This window comes from Lampris incognitus, chromosome 21, assembly GCF_029633865.1.
Source record: "Lampris incognitus isolate fLamInc1 chromosome 21, fLamInc1.hap2, whole genome shotgun sequence".
NCBI lineage: Eukaryota > Metazoa > Chordata > Actinopteri > Lampriformes > Lampridae > Lampris > Lampris incognitus.
The window spans coordinates 24,857,942-24,877,071 of record NC_079231.1 but is presented as its reverse complement, the minus strand read 5'-3'; the positions used below and the strand labels follow the sequence as shown (position 1 = coordinate 24,877,071).

General features: G+C 45.0%; 1 protein-coding gene across 1 annotated transcript in view; it reads left to right on the top strand.

The window, feature by feature from the left end:
- Positions 1-12,367: 12,367 nt before the first annotated feature.
- LOC130131443 (ELAV-like protein 2) overlaps positions 12,368-19,130 on the top strand; it is a 33,502-nt gene continuing 26,739 nt past the window's right edge. The window contains exons 1-2 of the mRNA XM_056301120.1: positions 12,368-12,446; positions 14,152-14,385. Of these exons, the coding sequence (XP_056157095.1) occupies positions 12,368-12,446; positions 14,152-14,385 (313 nt within the window). The remainder of the gene's footprint in view (positions 12,447-14,151; positions 14,386-19,130) is intronic.

Here is a 19,130-nt window from a genome sequence, read left to right as displayed (position 1 = left end):
TTCTTTTCAGGTAATGTTTCAACAATATTTACAAATAGTATCTCATAACTGCTGTTTGTAGTGACCACAGTGAAATCCACACTGGTCTGGGAGCTCGGAGGAAAGGCAGCGGTGTTACTTAGTTATCTCACAGCTATAAAACAACATAAAATAAAGAAAAAATACTTCTTAAATACTTTGATAATATTTTTGTTTAGGTTTTCATTTGAAATGTAGTTCAGCCAGGGGGCGCAATATTCTAGAATTCTGTGGCAGTTGGAAGAATGAAGGATTAGATTGTTATAAAACATTAGAGAGCACAAAAGGATGTCATTTGGATTTGTGAATGCCCACTGCCTACCCAGCTACTGACCTCACCACACCCCACTGCCTACCCAGCTACTGACCTCACCACACCTCACTGCCTACCCAGCTACTGACCTCACCACACCCCACTGCCTACCCAGCTACTGACCTCACCACACCTCACTGCCTACCCAGCTACTGACCTCACCACACCCCACTGCCTACCCAGCTACTGACCTCACCACACCCCACTGCCTACCCAGCTACTGACCTCACCACACCTCACTATCTCCCCAGCTACTGACCTCACCACACCTCACTGCCTACCCAGCCACTGACCTCACCACACCTCACTGCCTACCCAGCCACTGACCTCACCACACCTCACTGCCTACCCAGCCACTGACCTCACCACACCTCACTGCCTACCCAGCTACTGACCTCACCACACCTCACTGCCTACCCAGCTACTGACCTCACCACACCTCACTGCCTACCCAGCTACTGACCTCACCACACCCCACTGCCTACCCAGCTACTGACCTCACCACACCCCACTGCCTACCCAGCTACTGACCTCACCACACCTCACTGCCTACCCAGCTACTGACCTCACCACACCTCACTGCCTACCCAGCTACTGACCTCATCACACCTCACTGCCTACCCAGCTACTGACCTCACCACGCCTCACTGCCTACCCAGCCACTGACCTCACCACGCCTCACTGCCTACCCAGCTACTGACCTCACCACACCTCACTGCCTACCCAGCTACTGACCTCACCACACCCCACTGCCTACCCAGCTACTGACCTCACCACACCTCACTGCCTACCCAGCTACTGACCTCACCACGCCTCACTGCCTACCCAGCTACTGACCTCACCACGCCTCACTGCCTACCCAGCTACTGACCTCACCACACCCCACTGCCTACCCAGCTACTGACCTCACCACGCCTCACTGCCTACCCAGCTACTGACCTCACCACGCCTCACTGCCTACCCAGCTACTGACCTCACCACACCTCACTGGTGCGTTGTATAGGTTAGATGGACTCTAGCCTCTGCCTGCACTACCAATGATACTATTGTTTGACTAAAGATTACAGGACTTTTTTTTCTTTTGCAAAATAGAAATGTTAGTGCTTGCAGACTTCGGTGATATTGCGACAACAAGGAATGTTCACCTGTCAATGGAGGGCATGTCCTCAGGTGCAGAAGTAGGCTGCAATATAGTGTTAAAAAATTCAGAAATGTTGGAGCTTGCAGACCCCACCACCATACTGAAACCGTGTGCTTTACAGGGCAGGTAGACTACAGCCTGTGCCTGCACTACGACCAATACTACTGGTTGCTTACGAGCCAACTTTCTTTTCTTTTTTTTATTGCAAAATAGAAACGCTGGTGCTTGCTTGCAGACTCCATTGATATTCGGCTCTTAAGCACGACGTCACGACGCGACGTCACGTGTGGGCGGGGTTATACTTCCGGTGCTTTGGGGAATCTCACTGCATTATTTTCCACTCAAAACAATATGTCTGAACCCGTAAATATATTTACATTAACGTCTTTTTTAAAAGACGAACCTCTCAGGGTGAAAAAGGGTCTCAATGCTTTCAATTCAGATAGAGTTGTGAACGTAAATGTTTCAGGGGGCATTATAAAAGGCAAGGTACAGGCTTCCATGAAACAGAAAGTTTATCAGGTTGAGGTGAGTTAGCTAACAGGGTTAGCTAGCGTTAGCTTGGTAATGTTGGGTATTCTGGCTTCTGATGTTATATCCCACGTTTACTGGCGATTCATAAGCCTTGGATAAAGACTGCCAGTGCTTTATTTTGTCGGTAGATAATTGTTTTCCGACGTTTGACTTGTTAAAATAACTCTGACGTTCTTGGATCCAAGGCTAGCTTTTCATGTGTCTAGCTCCAGAATGGCTATGATCGTACATACTGTAACGCTGTAAAGGTTTAATGAATTTAAAATACATATTAGGAATTAATGAAATATAGACTTACATGTAAGATCACAGCCATTTTAGGGCTACCATGTGTGCTACGATCTGTTTCTTATTAACGTTATAGGCCACGTTGGATACAGGTCAGCTGGGCACCAGGAAATCTCTGGGCACCTTGATGTAAAATGTTCTATTTTGTCCAAAATGTTTGGAAACATGTAATATTAGAAGAATGGTCTTAACCACATGAACCCCAGCATTCATTTAGTCATCCTCAGACGAGTTTGCCAAGGGTTTTAATTAAATTTAATTAATCAAATTAATCAAATTTAAACCTTTGTGCGTATTTAAGGACTGTGGGGCACAACTCCTCACAGCTCTTGAACCATTCTTAGTCTGTTCCCTCCTAGACCAGTTTGCCATGTGTGACCCTACAGTAGCGCAAGGCTACAGACAACATAGCTCTCGGGATTCATGGGGTCACTCAAACCTCTCCACCACGTTAAGGTGATGGTTCGAGGAGAGCATAACATAATAACATAAAACACAAGACACTTAGTTAGAGCCCTGAAGGACTCTGTCCAACCATATGGGTTGGATAAGTGGTTAAGTAATGTAAAGTATACATGATGTGAACATGCACGGTACATCATTCATTTAAATATGCAAATTTGCATATCTAAATGTTGTATTCATCATATGGTGATCCTCTTCTTCACGTTGACAGTAGTTTTTGCACTATGCATTTTGTTACCAATGTTGATGTTTTGCACTTTATACTTTTTACAGTGACATTAGTTTTTGCACTATGCATTTTTTTACAAATGTGTTTTGATTAAAAAAAATCAAGCAGTGTTCTTAATTCAGTATTACTTTATTAAAAGTATAAATACATGAATCTGATTCTGCTTACATTTATTCAAGTCATTTCATGCTATTTCCCGAAGAATTGGTGTTTGTAGGTTGGTAAGACACACGCACACTTTCAGTATTTTGTTTATGTTTTTAGTGAACTGATATGGGATATTGTCCAAAATGTTGAACAATTTCAACCTCTGAATGGAGCGCTCCACATGGATCCTAGCACTGGATATGAGTTTGTTTTTCTTAACTTCTTCTTGTGTGAACTGTCCATTAACAAGGAAAGACGGGATGTTGAGTGAAACCCCTTCTGGCAAGATGTCCCGGATTGTGAAGCCTTTATCTGCCATCACCATGTCTCCTGGGCATAGATGATTGAGAACTCCAGAATCTAATGTAATAGCCTTGTCTGAGGCACTTCCACCATAAAAGTCACTGACAAATGTTATCACTCCATTAGGAGCCACACCTATTAAGGCTTTGTGTGTTGTGTGGTCCGTTTTTTGTACTGGCTCCATAAATGATTCTGTTTGTCAAGCCTCTCTGTCCTGGAGACTGCTAACTCTGTGCAATCGAGCACAATCCTACAGTTAGGAAACGGACGGAAACACTCTGGCAACGATGCCTGGTTCTTCTCTATGGAGGGGATGTTGTTCTCAAGCATACCAACATATAAAATGTCATACAGGGCACTGACAATGGTGATACAAATGTTGGTAACTGTGGCTGTACTGCAATTAAACCTGGTTGCAAGGTCTTCATGACCAGAATTAAGTTTGAGCTTCATCAAAGTCAGTAGCAACTGATCGACTAGTGGCATAGACTGGACTGTCCAATTCGAATGATATTGTAGCTCAAACTTAGATAAGAGTGCTTCCAAAACCAGGACGGTAGCAACATCTGGTAAGCCAGTGAAATATTTTACTTTGACACGATTGGAAGATATTTGGCTGAAGGAAAAGGTCTGTTTTTGTTTCTCCAATTCTCTTTTCAATTTTTCATTCTCTCTTCTCAACATGTCAACCTCTATCTCTAGCAGCGCAACACTGTTAAAAGGGTTGTCTGAAGTACGAGGGGTGTCTGCGGTTGGGTTGTCTGAAGTACTAGGGGTGTCTGCGGTTGGGTTGTCTGAAGTACCAGGGGTGTCTGCGGTTGGGTTGTCTGAAGTATTAGGGGTGTCTGCGGTTGGGTTGTCCGAAGTACTAGGGGTGTCTGCGGTTGGGTTGTCTGAAGTACTAGGGGTGTCTGCGGTTGGGTTGTCTGAAGTACTAGGGGTCTCTGCGGTTGGGTTGTCTGAAGTACTAGGGGGCTCTGCGGTTGCAATGTCAGAATTTTGTAATTCAAGTTCATTTGTCCCTTCTTCACCACTGGGAGGGAGTGGTACTGTTTTTCTCTTCTTGTGTGGAAGGCTGAGGTGGCCTGGGAAAGTCTTCCCCTCGTTCCAAGCAAAACGTGATGGGCCAGCAGCTTTGCCATTTGGAAAATGCCAACTGCACACCCTTGAGCAGGGGCTTGGTGTAAAGCCATCACGCCTGTAAAAAAAAAAAAGAATGAGAGATTTAGAAATGATTGGCAATGAAAACTTGAAGCTGCATTGTAACTTATCGTCTGCCCTGGATTTGAACAATTAAAGTAGCATTCTTTAACTTTTTTCGATAAAAAATAAAGTTGATTTTGGTCAAGATTAACCACTATCTTTCACTGAAGGAGGTAACACTGTACTAATTCAGCCTATTTCCCATTCATGAAATCTTCAGCATCTGCTACAATGCCCATTTTTGTGTCTGTGTCTGGTTAGACACAGTCACAAACATGGGCATTGTAACAGATGGTGAAGGATTTGTGAATGGGAAATAGGCTAAATCAGTCCTCTGTTACCTCCTTCAGTGAAAGATAGTGGTAAATTGTGACCAAAATCAACTTTATTTTTTTATCAAAAAAAGTTAAAGAATGCCACTTTAACCATCAATTATTTAAAACACAATTTCTATTGTGTTAACATACTCTACTGTAAAGATTGTATAATGATATTATACAAACAGTCTACCATACAGATTGGGCAAGTTATATTGTATTCACATACTATACAAGACAGTTTTTTTTTGGGGGGGGGGGAATATTATAGCCTTTTCATAGCCTTTTCATAAAGGAAAGGTTACATAGTAAGGCTTTAGAATTAGATGTCAGTCTCCCTACAGAAACATTATTTTTTGTAGATATGGAGTTTCATTGTTTGATTTATATGGGAAAAGTCAGAAGTGAAACTACTGTAACAAAACAGGCAGAAACAGCACATTCACCTGGACTATCTAACGTTATGTACCCCTGCTTATTCATGCATTTACTCCAAGTCTCTTTAATGATAATCCCCTTGAGATGCATCATCTCGTTTTAGATAATCATGGGCTAACAATGCATAGAATAATGCAGTTTTCCGAGTGTGTAGCTGACATAATGCTTGCTTACAGTAACTGTATGTCTTCACAGACAGGGTTGTAGTAGTAACAACATAAGTGGCTAACCGATGCTTGTTTACCCTCCACTACACTCTGATTAAAGCCTTATTGAGCAGAAAAACATATGGAAAAGCACATATATTGATCCTCGCTTGTTGAATTAGCTAAAAATCTAAATACCTGTCTAGTATGTAACGTGGATTTCGGAAACAAGAGGGTAGCTACCGGTAGTAGCTAGTCTGCAGTGCAGGGTAGCTAGTCTGCACTTAGCACAAAAGTCGGCGCCAAACTTCGATTTTCAATGCATTTCTTCAATAGCAACTTACCGTATTAACTGCAGCCACCTCTTCTTATCTTTGTCTTTCGGAGGAAAGCGATAGAAAGACAGTTTGGTCTCGGTTTCACTCTCTGATCGATTTAAACAAAGGGGGACACAGCAGTGAGGCATATTGTCAACAAGTCGATGGAGCCGGAAGCAAATTCGCGCGCGCGCGCCTACGCAACAGGGACGTGCCTACGTCATAGCTTAAGACGCGAATTGCAACGACAACGTCAATGGGGGGGGGCGTGTCCTCAGATGCAGATGTAGGCTACAATATAAGTGGAATGTCCAATTCCTGTGCAACAACGGGAATTCCTGTGCAACAACGGGAATTCGACAACCCCGTAACGGATGTTACACAGAAGCCATTTTCATTCACTCGTCTGAGTGCAGACATGCTCAGTTTGAGCTGCCCATGCAAGTCTTGCGATGACGTCAGTATTCTCTCGCGCATGAGTGTAGGCATGGTCAGGTTTGCTTGTTTGTTTTTGCTTTTGTTTTTTTGTGAACACCAGTGGAAAATTGAACCGAGCAAACCCTTGTTGGGACCAATGGACGGACGCCTCCGCTCGTCCGCCTAATTGGCTGCGGGTGTGAGAGAGAGCGCGCGCGAGAGAGAGAGAGAGAGAACGCCGTAGCCGAGTTCCCGCCACTGCAAGTTGCCGTGTGTGAACTTCCGCCCGTGAAAGTAGAACAACAGACGCGTCGTCGCCCCGTGTTCACCGCGCCAGGTAAGCTAGCGCTCACCGGGGCCGGGGCAACGCATCCCGCCGAGAGCCGCGTCGGTGTGGGCGGTCTCCCCGCAACACCGTCCCCGTGTGGAGGAGGAGTTGCCCGCTGACGCGCGGGGCTAGCTAGCTAGCCGGCATGGCGGAGTTAACGGCAGGCCTCGAAGTCCCGTTAGCTTTTTGCTACTCCTAAAAGTTGACCGGAAGTTGGCCGTTTCTGTTGAATTGTTTACGTGTCGCCTGAGGAAAGCGCAAATGTTAAAGTTTGTGAAAAATCGGTTTTGTGTCGACTCGACTAAAAGAGGGTCTGCGTTAGCCGAAGAAGAACTGCCAACTCCCGCGTCGGTGGTTGTCCTTGCCGCTGACACCGCTCGCGGTGTCATTTAGCTCGCGGCGAGGCTCGCGGTGTCAGCGGACAGGCCTGTCAGTTTTGTTCGGTGCGCGTGCTTCCCGCCGTGACGCCATTTGCGGAACGTCGCTATATGCTTAGCACAAACGGTAAGGAAGCTGGTGTTGGGTGGAGGATTTCTTTGTTGTAACAGCGCTTCTTGGCAGCAGACGTGATGTTCAGTATTAGGGGAATACACCTTTAAGGACACGGGGCATTATGGGATAGCAAGCAGAGCAGCCGCGGGAGCGGGGAGGGAGACGGGGGGCGGTCGGGTTATGTGCCCGTTATGCGGGGAGCCAAGTAAACATGGCGGAGTTCCACCACGGCTGGTTTAGAACCGGTGTTATCACCCGTGAGAGGGAACAGTGGGTCATTACAGCGGTAAATCTGATCCCGTTGGAAAGCCTGTATTTCCCATTTAAATGGCGCCACATGTGTAAGGAACATGCATAGGATGAGCAGCAGAGCTGAGTATGTGGGTTGCGCCCACAAAACCTTTGCAAGATCTTCTCTGCCAATGCCAAGCAGCTTATCTTTCTGCTGCTATTGGCTCTTGTGTTGAGCTTCTGGTCCCCCAGGTGTTGACCATCAGCTGCCTGGTAGAAGATTTACTGCCTCTACTGCTTGACTCTTGCTTTGAGCTTCTGGTCCCCCAGGTGCTGACCTCAGCTGCCTGGTAGAAGATTTACTGTCTCTACTGCTTGACTCTTGCTTTGAGCTTCTGGCCCCCCAGGTGCTGACCTCAGCTGCCTGGTAGAAGATTTACTGTCTCTACTGCTTGACTCTTGCTTTGAGCTTCTGGTCCCCCAGGTGCTGACCATCAGCTGCCTGGTAGAAGATTTACTGCCTCTACTGCTTGACTCTTGTGTTGAGCTTCTGGTCCCCCAGGTGCTGACCATCAGCTGCCTGGTAGAAGATTTACTGCCTCTACTGCTTGACTCTTGCTTTGAGCTTCTGGTCCCCCAGGTGCTGACCATCAGCTGCCTGATAGGAGATTTACTGCCTCTACTGATTGCAGTTTTTGCAAAATAAGAGGATTCATTTCTGGCGATGTTAGCAATAGAATAACTCTTCGAGATCTGTTTGGGTTTCCAGTTAACTTTTCAAAGATATGTCGTTAATAAAGGAAACTTAAATGCATAACTAGTCACATCATTTATCATATAAGGTCACTTTTAGGGGATGAAATCAAGTACATTCTGTAAACCCTGGCAGAATTGGCTCGTCTCAGTGCAGAATGAAGTCGTTGCTTAATTCTTCTCCGTTGGATTTGTTGACTTCTCATGATGGTGAATCAGCTCAGATTTGCCATCGAATTAGAGCTGCATATGACTTGATGCTCTACAGCCATCTTTTAATCCCAGCAGTGCATGGTCAGTTATTTTAGCAGAAAGGTGTAGCCTACATCTAAACTGGGAACAGATTAGACTGGTGTGGGTTTTGGCTTCACCTTGGTCTTAATTTTTGTAATTTCCCCAATGGAGGCAGGTGTTTGGACATATTACCATGGTTTGTGCCATTTATCTTGGCTGTTTTCAGCCTCTGTGTCATGTGTGAATTGGTGAGGAAATAGTAATTTTCATGATAATGTTGTTTTTGCCATATCTGTTAAGGGCTACTGATTTTTTCCCCTCCTCTCCAAGCAGGGGAAGGTTCTAGTGGAGAAAAGAATTGGTCTGTAGGGCAGAAAGGGAAATTTCAACCTTCGTGTTTCGTTCGGCTTTTTATGCTTTCTGCCATCCAAACTGTATTGAGGGGCTGAGGATTGAAAGCAGTAGCTGAGACCTGCTGTGTAGCAGACCCTTCACTTGTTTCAGACCTGACTTCCAAGCAAGCAGCAGCTTGAAAAAGGGGCAGAAGCGATGACCTTGGCTATAAAATGTAATTCCACATTATTGCATAACTCAAATTGAGGAAGCATATTTAGAGTTGATGCCGACTCTGTGGCACAGTCGGGAAGGCTTTAGTGCGTTATGTCTTGTTGATGTTAATCTGAATAAGGGACTTTACAATAAAGAATTGTCCTACAACGAGACATTTGCTCACATGATCGAAACTTAAAATCCATAAATATCTGGGGTTTAAGAATTACTTTTTTAAAATACTGACCATGTTGATGTGGTGATGCCACAGCAAAGGACAAATGGACAGGCTCTTATCGGGAGCATCATGAATGTAATGGTGGACCAAAGTGACTGCTCAAATCAGGTTGCAGCACATGGCCATTTCTGCAGAATAGCCTTGAGCAAGTAGCAATGGATAAATAAACCCTTTATGTCGTGGCTAATAGTAATGAACCTGGATTTCTGCAGTTTGTCTAGTTTTTTTTTACTTTCCATAATGTCCGTCTATCACCAACACTGTTCTGCAGTACAGAGAACGACAGCCAAGGTGTGGTTTAGTGAGGGAGGAAGGGTTTGACCTGTGGACAGAGGAAGAAGTTGACAGGAAAGATTTCTTCTGACATAGGTAACAAATAATTGTTCAATAGACAATGAAAATTCAGATCAAAGCTGCTCGGAAGATGATATAAAGGTCTGATTATTTTGCAAAACGGCCAGTTGAGTTGAATGTGCTCCAAATAATGCCAGAGCTAATTTAGTACAGCATGGCTCAATGATATATCAGTTGGAGTTTGAAAGCATTTCGTTCCCCCCCCCCCCCGCCCTTTTTCTCCCAATTGTACCCAGCCAGTTAGCCCACTCTTCCGAGACGTCCTGGTCGCTGCTGCACCCCCTCTGCTGATCCGGGGAGGGCTGCAGACTACCACATGCCTCCTCCCATACGTGTGGAGTCACGAGCCACTTCTTTTCACCTGACAGTGAGGAGTTTCACCAGGGTGACGTAGCGCGTGAGAGGATCATGATACTCCCCCTCCCTCCCGAACAGGTGCCCTGACCGACCAGAGGAGGCGCTAGTGCAGCGACCGGGACGCACACCCACATCCGGCTTCCCACCCGCAGACACAGCCAATTGTGTCTGTAGGGACGCCCAACCAAGCCGGAGGTAACGCTGGGATTCGAACCGTGTTACGTGTGTGAACCCTGTGTTGGTAGGCAATGGAACAGACTACTACGCTACCCGGTCGCCCTGCGTTTTGATTTTTAAGTAAACGAGCAAGTTTTCAAATACATCCTTTTAGATTTCAATGCCAGGCTTTTGCCATTGGCAACATGTCTCTTTGGGGTACACCTATTGTATTTAGTTCTCTTTGGGGTACACCTATTGTATTTACGGGAGTGGACTGCCACCATTCAGTGTGTGTATTCACTTCCTGTTGCCCTTCTAATATTTATCTGCTCATGCCTGAAACAGTTTGCTCTGCTAGCAGATATTTAAATGCATATTGAGCATTTGCTTGGCAATGGTCTGTAAGACATTTGCCACTGTTGAGTTCTGTGAGTGGCAACCCATTTTGGCTTGCAAACGTTAATACATTAAGAACAGGTTGATTTGGCCTGTGTCCCTGCTGTTACCTAACGAACAGTGTGTTGGTAGGTTCCATTTGGTTTGCACATTAGAAATGTCCTGGGTTGGCTACTGCTCTACCCATGTCTAGGTAGTCAGATAAATCCAGAACTTGGACTGTACGGTGATTTAACCCCCTTTATTGTAGTGACTCGAGGTGGTGAACTCTGTGATCACTGATGTTTTGTAAATTATTCTTTGCTGTAAATTGTGTTTTGGCAAGCTTTGGCACTTCATCTCACGGTTCGCTCCTACTCGAGAGACCTGAGAACTTGCTGCTGGTTTCTTAATTTCACCATTCACTTCTTACTGGTTTACCCAAAAAAAAGAAGAAAAAACCAAAAGGATCAATAGGCTGCAACTAGTACAGAACGCGGCAGCAAGGGTCGTAACTGAAACCAGGATGAGAGGTCACATGACCCCAGTTCGAGCATCTTTACACTGGCTTCCTGTAGCATTGAGGATTGATTTTAAAATTATTTTACTCCGTGTTTAAAGCTCTACATGGTTTAGCACCTTCATACCTGTCTTGACTGCTTATCTGGTGATGCTCCGAGCCGCTCTCTCAGATCTTCTGGTGCTGGCTGGCTCACTGTCCCTAGAATGAACTACAAAAAGTATTGCGAAGCAGCATTTTGTTTTTATGCACCGACGGCTTGGAATAGACTCCACCAACAAGAAGCAGCGTCCATAGACAGTTTTAAGAATCAGCTCAAGACCCATTTTTTATGCTCTTGCTTTTAATTAATTCCACTTTATATTTCTTTTTATTCTTATTTTTTATCTTGTACTGTGGTTTTATTTCTTGCCTTGTTTTATGTTTTTCGCCTAGGTCTGAGTTTTATTACTTTTAACTTGTATATTGTTGTTGTTTTATTGTTCCCCTGTTTTTTATGTAAAGCACTTTGAGCTGCATTTTATGTATGAAAGGTGCTATACAAATAAAGTTTATTATTATCATTATTATTCATATACATGGCTTTTTCCAGGTTCTGATATATTAGTGTTAACGTGTATTTGGCTGGGTAATGTTGGTGCTTTGTGTTCTGTTTAAACATTAGAAAATGCTTGAAGGGCATCCGGGTAGCCTAGCTGTCTCTTCTGTTGCCTACCAACACGGCAAGCATTACTTCACCGGTTTGAATCCCTGTGCTTATGTGTCCTGGTCGCTGCACTAGCGCCTCCTGTGGTCGGTCAGGCGCCTGTTCGGGGGGAGGGAGACTGGGAGGAATCATGTGATCTTCCCATGCGCTACGTCCCCCTGGTGAAACTCCTCACTGTCAGGTGAAAAGAAGCAGTTTGTGACTCCACATGTATGGGAGGAGGCATGTAGTAGTCGGCAGCCCTCCCCGGATCAGCAAAGGGGGTGGAGCAGAGACCGGGACAGCTGGGAAGAGTGGGGTAATTGGCCAAATTCAGTTGGGGAGAAAAAGGGGGAAAATCCCCCCCCCCCGCCCCCCAAAAAAAAGAAAATGCTTGAGGTGTCGGTATATCTCAAGCAGTGGCTGGAGATGTGCTAAGTGAGCGGCATGATTGATTTGTGATGTCCAATTTTGGTGCACATCCATGTGAAGCGCCCCATCCATTTTACTAACTGCCATTCTTCATGCTTATTGTGCCAGTTCTTGTGGCCAGATTCCTCTTTTAAATTAATATTTCTGTGTCCCTTGGTTCCGCTGTTGCTCTTTGCTGAAGATGAATTGTGACTGTTTGAAATATTTCCTTTTGCCCCTCCCAGATTTAAGCCAATCTGCATGGACAGCCAGTTCAAAAAAATAGCCATCCCTTCCTGCCCTTCAGCAATGACATTTGATCACTATTGACTGATGCTTTTGTTCTTGTTGATCTAACATGAAGTACTTTGTGTCCACGTTTGCAGACGGCAACACCAAACTAACATGGCAGTCAAACTGTGCAATGTGGCTTCTCTGCTTGGAAGTGGTTCGTGGGCACCTGAGCCTTGGACTGGGCTCTGCGACACTTCCTTTCTGAATACATTTCAGCCAGTAGGCCTGCGTATTGTCTCAGTGCTCCGGCCATACCAGTGACTCCGGCACCCAGTCATGTTTGGATGCTCAAGTTAATTGATTGTGTTCCATTCTGAATTCATGGCCCCTGTTTTGGTTTAGTGTATGAGAAGTTCACAAGTTAATGTGTGATTCTGTTGATATGGTCTGAAACTGTCTTTTTCTGATATTGAAGGTTTATGCCTCTTAGAATCAATTTTCAAAATTGGCTCTGTGGTTTCTGAACTCACAGCACGGTGGTGCGGTGGTGCAGTGGTTAGTGCGGTCGCCTCACAGCAAGAAGGTCCTGGGTTCGAGCCCTGGGGTAGTCCAGCCTAGGGGGTCGTCCTCTGTGTGGAGTTTGCATGTTCTCCCCATGTCTGTGGGTTTCCTCTGGGTGCTCCAGTTTCCTCCCACAGTCCAAAGACATGTAGGTCAGGTGAATCGGACATACTAAATTGTCCCTAGGTGTGGGTGTGTGTGGGGGGGGGGCTGTGATGGTCTGGCGGCCTGTCCAGGGTGTCCCCCCGCCTGCCAACCAATGACTGCTGGGATAGGCTCCAGCATCCCTGCGACCCTGAGAGCAGGATAAGCGGTTTGGCTAATGGATGGATGAATGGGTTATGATGAATAGTCTGATTATGATGAATAGTCATAAAGATGGTAGTGATTGAAACTGATCTGCATACTGCACATTGCTGGATGTGTTGACAGAAGGATGACTCTTCATACATCGACTTGCTGCTCGTTGCCTTAACATGTAGGGTTTTAACTGCAAACGTGACTATATTGCTAAAGGCCTGTCGTCCAATGCTTGTAAACTGATGACTGCAGGTTAGTTCTGCTATAGGCGTTGCGTCTTCACATAAGGATATTTTGCTCAGCGAAATATTTTTTTGGTTGCCACATCTAACCTTGGAAGATATTTCTGAGAACATCAGCTTTTATAGGCTGTCTGCTTTATCGAGTGTTGTGTTGACAGATGAATAGTGGTGCTTCTCTGCCGCTTCAGTGTAGCAAATCTCATGTTTAAACACCTAGAAACTGTAGCAGTCAGTTTTGACTAAGCTGAGATGCACTTCAGTGTATAACTTGTATTTTTTAATTAATTTTAACCTGTGATAATGACACAAGCTCATGTTTTCATATGTGGCCAGATAGAACCAAATCAAAATTGAACTACAGCTTTCAAAATGAACATTGATTTTCAAAATGCTTGGACTCTCATTCAACCTTAAACATGCTTTAAAAATGGATTACATGTGGTATTTGTCAATAGGTCAAGCTGTGAGTGGGTAAAGATGAGCGGTTAAAGGACTGTGAGAAGTGGTTGTGAAAGAAATCACCCATACGGTAGTCCAGGACAAACCACAATATAAAGTATTATGGAGTAGACTTTGCCTGACATAACTGACACTTATTTGCAATTTCTTGAAATCCTGGCTTTGCCGTGGTTTCAGTTGAGGTTGAAACTCTGTCTACTTTAATGTTTTGAGTCATGCATCACTTTCCCAACAAAATTAACATTTTGACTAAATTGCTCCGTAGGGGGAGTTGTCTCCATGTGTAAAGAGCATCCTTTTTTAAATGGTCCATCTCTAGCCAGTTTGGATACTTATCCATTACCTGGCATGCAGCTCTAACTTGAGTTTTTGTGTCTCGTTAGCAGGTAAACACTGCCATGGAAACACAGCCATCCAAAGGACAAACTTGCAACAACACAAGCAACGTCCCTTCAACGATCACAAACAACTGCTCCTCTCTCGTAGAATCAGGGATCATAGAGGACAGTAAAACTAACTTGATAGTCAACTATCTGCCTCAGAACATGACCCAGGAGGAGCTGAAGAGTTTGTTTGGGAGCATCGGAGAAATTGAGTCCTGTAAACTAGTTCGAGACAAAATAACAGGTAAGGTACAGATACGACCTCTCGATGGGTTTGGCTTGATGATGTATGGGGCCCAACTGATTCGCCCGTAGTTTGAGTTTTCTCAGTGGCTGCTGTTCTTGGTTAGATAGTGGGATGTACAAACTTTTCTCCAGTTACACACCAAGAAAATTGGTAAAAAACTTAAATTTTGGCACCAACATTTGACCAGTGATATTATTTATTGGGGAAAAATTAACCTTTTTCTTAATCATTGGCATCAATTTTAAGTACCTGTCTGGTCATTAATCAAGTCCACACCTCATACTGATGTTCAGGTGTTGATTCTTCATTGAACAACTTGAAAACCAAGAAGGACAAATGAACTTGTTTCAGTGCACAGCTCAGTATCACAAAACACATATCACTCAGTTTTGGAACTTAGATAGCCTACATTACTGTAACAATTGCACTCTTTCAAAATAGCTCCAGTTCAAATGCAATTTCAATAGGCTACTCCTATTCACTGGAATTCCCGCAGCACTGTATTGACACAAGCATAGTGAGTCAGTTATAAACTAACGTGCGCCAGTAGGCTGGCTAGCTAGCTACGACCAGCACGTACGTTTCAAGGCAACAGAAAGAATCGAACGCTCCCATACAGTTTGGCCAAAACGTTTTACATGTTGTCTGTGAATGTTCTCATTCATCCAGGTCATGGTTATCCAAAGGAATTGAATCAAGTGCAACTGGACTTGGTATATATCCGTGAAGACGTTTCGCCTCTCATCCAAGAGGCTTCATCAGTTCGTGCCTTTCTGACTAGACCAAGCTAGTCTGACTGGCTGGTGATGAAACTCAGATATTTATCCTCTTTGGAGTCGTTATCAGAGCTATTGATGTCCATGGCTCTTTGTGTTCCGATGTTTAGCAACGCCCGTCATTATCAGAGGTATTGATATGCGTGGCTCTTTGTGATCCGATGTTAAGCAGCGACGGTCGTTGGGGGTGTTAGTTTGGACTTGGTTAGTGCTCCATTCAGTGGTAATGAGTCATTGGAGCCGTTAGTGACCGACTGTTGTTCTTGGAGGCTAAGCTTCTTGAGTCTCCTGGGTAGAGATGAAAGGACGGCATTGTAAGTGGGAGATAGGTGGTGTCACAGACCTCCTCTGTTGAGGGAGGGTTTTTCCAGTTTCGCATAGATGGCTTCCTTCACCCCTCTTTCAAACCATCTATTTTCCCTGTCCAAAATGTGTACGTTGCTGTCCTCAACCTATAGTTGACCTCATCACAGCCACAGAATCGGCTATAAGGAAAAACAATCTAACGGAAACCGAGGCGGAACAGCTTAGGTTAAAGGTAGCAGCAGCTCTGTCCAATGCGAAACTCCCTCCTTCCAACGTAACCATGGAGGAAAGGAAAGCCGTGATAGCCCTGAGCATGGATGAAAACATCACTATCCTTCCAACAGATAAGGGGAGATGCACGGTTATCCTCAACACAACAGACTACCACGCCAAGATCACGTCATTACTCAGTGACACCGACACCTATGAACCTCTGAGATGCGATCCAGCTAGTGGTTACAAGAGGAGAATAATAGAATACCTACAGAAAGGAGGAACCATTGATTGAATACAATACCACCGTCTCTACCCACAAGATAACATTCCATGCATATATGGACTCCCTAAGATCCATAAAGATGGAACCCCCCTCAGGCCCGTCGTCAGCAGCATAAACTCGGTCACGCACAACATTGCCAAACATAGCCAGCATCTTGACCCCTTTAGTGGGCGAAACACCTCACAATATCCAAAACTCCATTGACTTTGTGAACAAGGTCCAAGCGTAAAACTTGAACCAAATGAAACCATGGTATCCTATGACGTGGCCTCGTTATTAGCCTGCATTCCAAACATGGAGGCTTTGGAAACTGTGAGGCAACGTTTGTTACGGGACGACACCCTCCATGATAGGACCAACCTCAGCCCAGACCAGATTTGCCAACTACTGGACCTTTGCCTGAACACTACATATTTCCAATTCAGGGGCCAGTTTTACAGACAGAAACAGAGCTGTGCAATGGGCTCACCAGTGTCTCCCATTGTGGCCAACTTCTATATGGAAGAGGTAGAACACAGGGCCCTGAACTCCTTCAGAGGAACGCCTCCAATCCACTGGTTCATATGTGTGGACGACACATGGGTCAAAATCCAAACACAAGAGGTGCAAGCGTTTACCAAACACATCAACTCAGTGGACAAGAACATTAAGTTCACAAGGGAAGATGTAAAGAACAACAGTTTGCCCTTCTTGGACTGTGACGTCCACATTGGGGAAGACAGGAACCTCCACAATGGGGTTTACAGGAAACCTACACACACAGACCAATATCTACTTTTCGACTCACACCACCCTCTGGAACACAAACTGGGCATCGTCAGAACTCTGCAACACAGAGCTGACAATGTGCCCAGCAACACTCGGGCCCAATGGGAAGAACACAAACACCTGATGGGAGCTTTAAAAACCTGCGGCTACCCCAGTTGGACCTTTGTGAAAACTGCAACACGTTCCAAAAAGACCAACCGGGTGAGCGATGAGGAGAAAAGGAACAGAAGGAATAATATAGTCATCCCATATGTTTCTGGGGTCTCCGAGAAACTCAGGAGAATTTTTAACAAACACCGCATCCTGGTATACTTCAAACCCAGCAACACACTTCGACAAAGACTGGTTCATCCCAAAGACCGTGTACCGCACACCCAAAAAAGCAATCTAGTGTATGCTGTACAATGCAATGAGGATTGCACTGACCTATACATAGGAGAAACCAAACAACCACTACACAAACAGATGGGCCAACACAGAAAGCCAAACTCCTCAGGACAAGATTCAGCAGTTTATCTACACCTAAAAGAGAAGACACGCTCCTTTGAGGACAGCAACGTACACATTTTGGACAGGGAAGATGGATGGTTTGAAAGAGGGGTGAAGGAAACCATCTATGCGAAACTGGAAAAACCATCCCTCAACAGAGGAGGAGGTCTGCGACACAGCCTATCTCCCACTTACAATGCCATCCTTTCATCTCTACCCAGGAGACTCAAGAAGCTTAGCCTCCAAGAACAACAGTCGGTCACTAACGGCTCCAACGTCTCATGACGACTGAATGGAGCACTAACGAAGTCGAAACTAACAGCCCCAACAATGGTCGCTGCTTAACATCAGATCACAAAGAGCCATGCACATCAATAGTTCTGATAACGACGGGCGTGGCTAAATATCGGAACACAAAAGCGCCACGCATATCAATACCTCAGATGACGATGGGCGTTGCTAAACATCGGAACACAAAGAGCGATGGACATCAATAGCTCTGATAACGACTCCAAAGAGGATAAATATCTGAGTTTCATCACCAGCCAGTCAGACTAGCTTGGTCTAGTCAGAAAGGCACGAACTGATGAAGCCTCTTGGATGAGAGGTGAAACGTCTTCACGGATATATACCAAGTCCAGTTGCACTTGATTTTACATGTTGTTTAATTTCTCTAACAAGATTTATACAACATACAACTGATTTAGATAGATATTTACTGTGTGCACCTTTAGACCAGCTGTAGAATATAATTGGGTATTTATGTCAGGATCTTGTCTTGTATGCCTGCAGTCACGCATTGTGTTTTTACCTGCCCTTCCTTTATGGGATCAAACATTCGGTTGTACCTTGAGTGCTGATCGACTTACAGAGCATTTTCTTAATCAACATAAACGGTAAAGGCAAAATAATAAAGCTCACTCACAAAGCAATTACTCAACATCTCAAAGACAAACGAAATTTCATTTTTAAAAGCACAATCGTCATGCTCTTGATTGAAATCTGATGTTGTCATAGTAACACATATACTTTACTGGTTACCAGCGTCAGTTACACTCCCACCAAATTACCCTTTGATTTATGACTGAATGTACAATCTGGAATCAGCAGAGGGGGTGGAGCAGTCCCGGTCGCTGCTCCACCCCCTCTGCTGATCCGGGGAGGGCTGCAGACTACCACGCCTCCTCCGATACATGTGGCGTCACCAGCCGCTTCTTCTCACCTGACAGTGAGGAGTTTGGCCAGGGGAACGTAGTGCGTGGGAGGATCACACTATTCCCCCCATCTCCCCCTCTCCTCCGAACAGGCGCCCCGACTGACCAGAGGAGGCGCTAGTGCAGTGACCAGGACACATACCCACGTCCGGCTTCCCATCCGCAGACACGGCCAATTGTATCTGTAGGGACACCCGACCAAGCCGGAGGTAACATGGGGATTTGAACTGGCGATCCCCGTGTTGGTAGGCAACAGAATAGACCGCTATGCTGCCCGAACGCCCCGATAAAACATTTTTAAATAATTTTTGGCCTCTATTGATAAGCTGAGATATGTCAGCTTATCCATAATAAGCACCCATAATAATACCTTTAAGACTCCTCCCCAACCATATGGAGTACAATATAGATCTGCTTTGCACATCAATATAAACTCATCAGGACGACAGCAAGTAATTCTGTTTTAATGTTTAATCAGACCAGTTAAACTTTTTCCCAACCTGTAAAAGCTGAAATCAAACATAGAAATTCACATACTTTCTCATATGATGTACTGATTTTTATCTTCAGTACTGCTCAACCCTCATGTCTTTCTGGATGGGCTGTGTTGCTTTTCTGTCTCTCCCTTGGCCCTGTGGCAGTTTATTAAATCCAACCCACATTTGTCTGCGTGGGCTGCATCAGATGTTA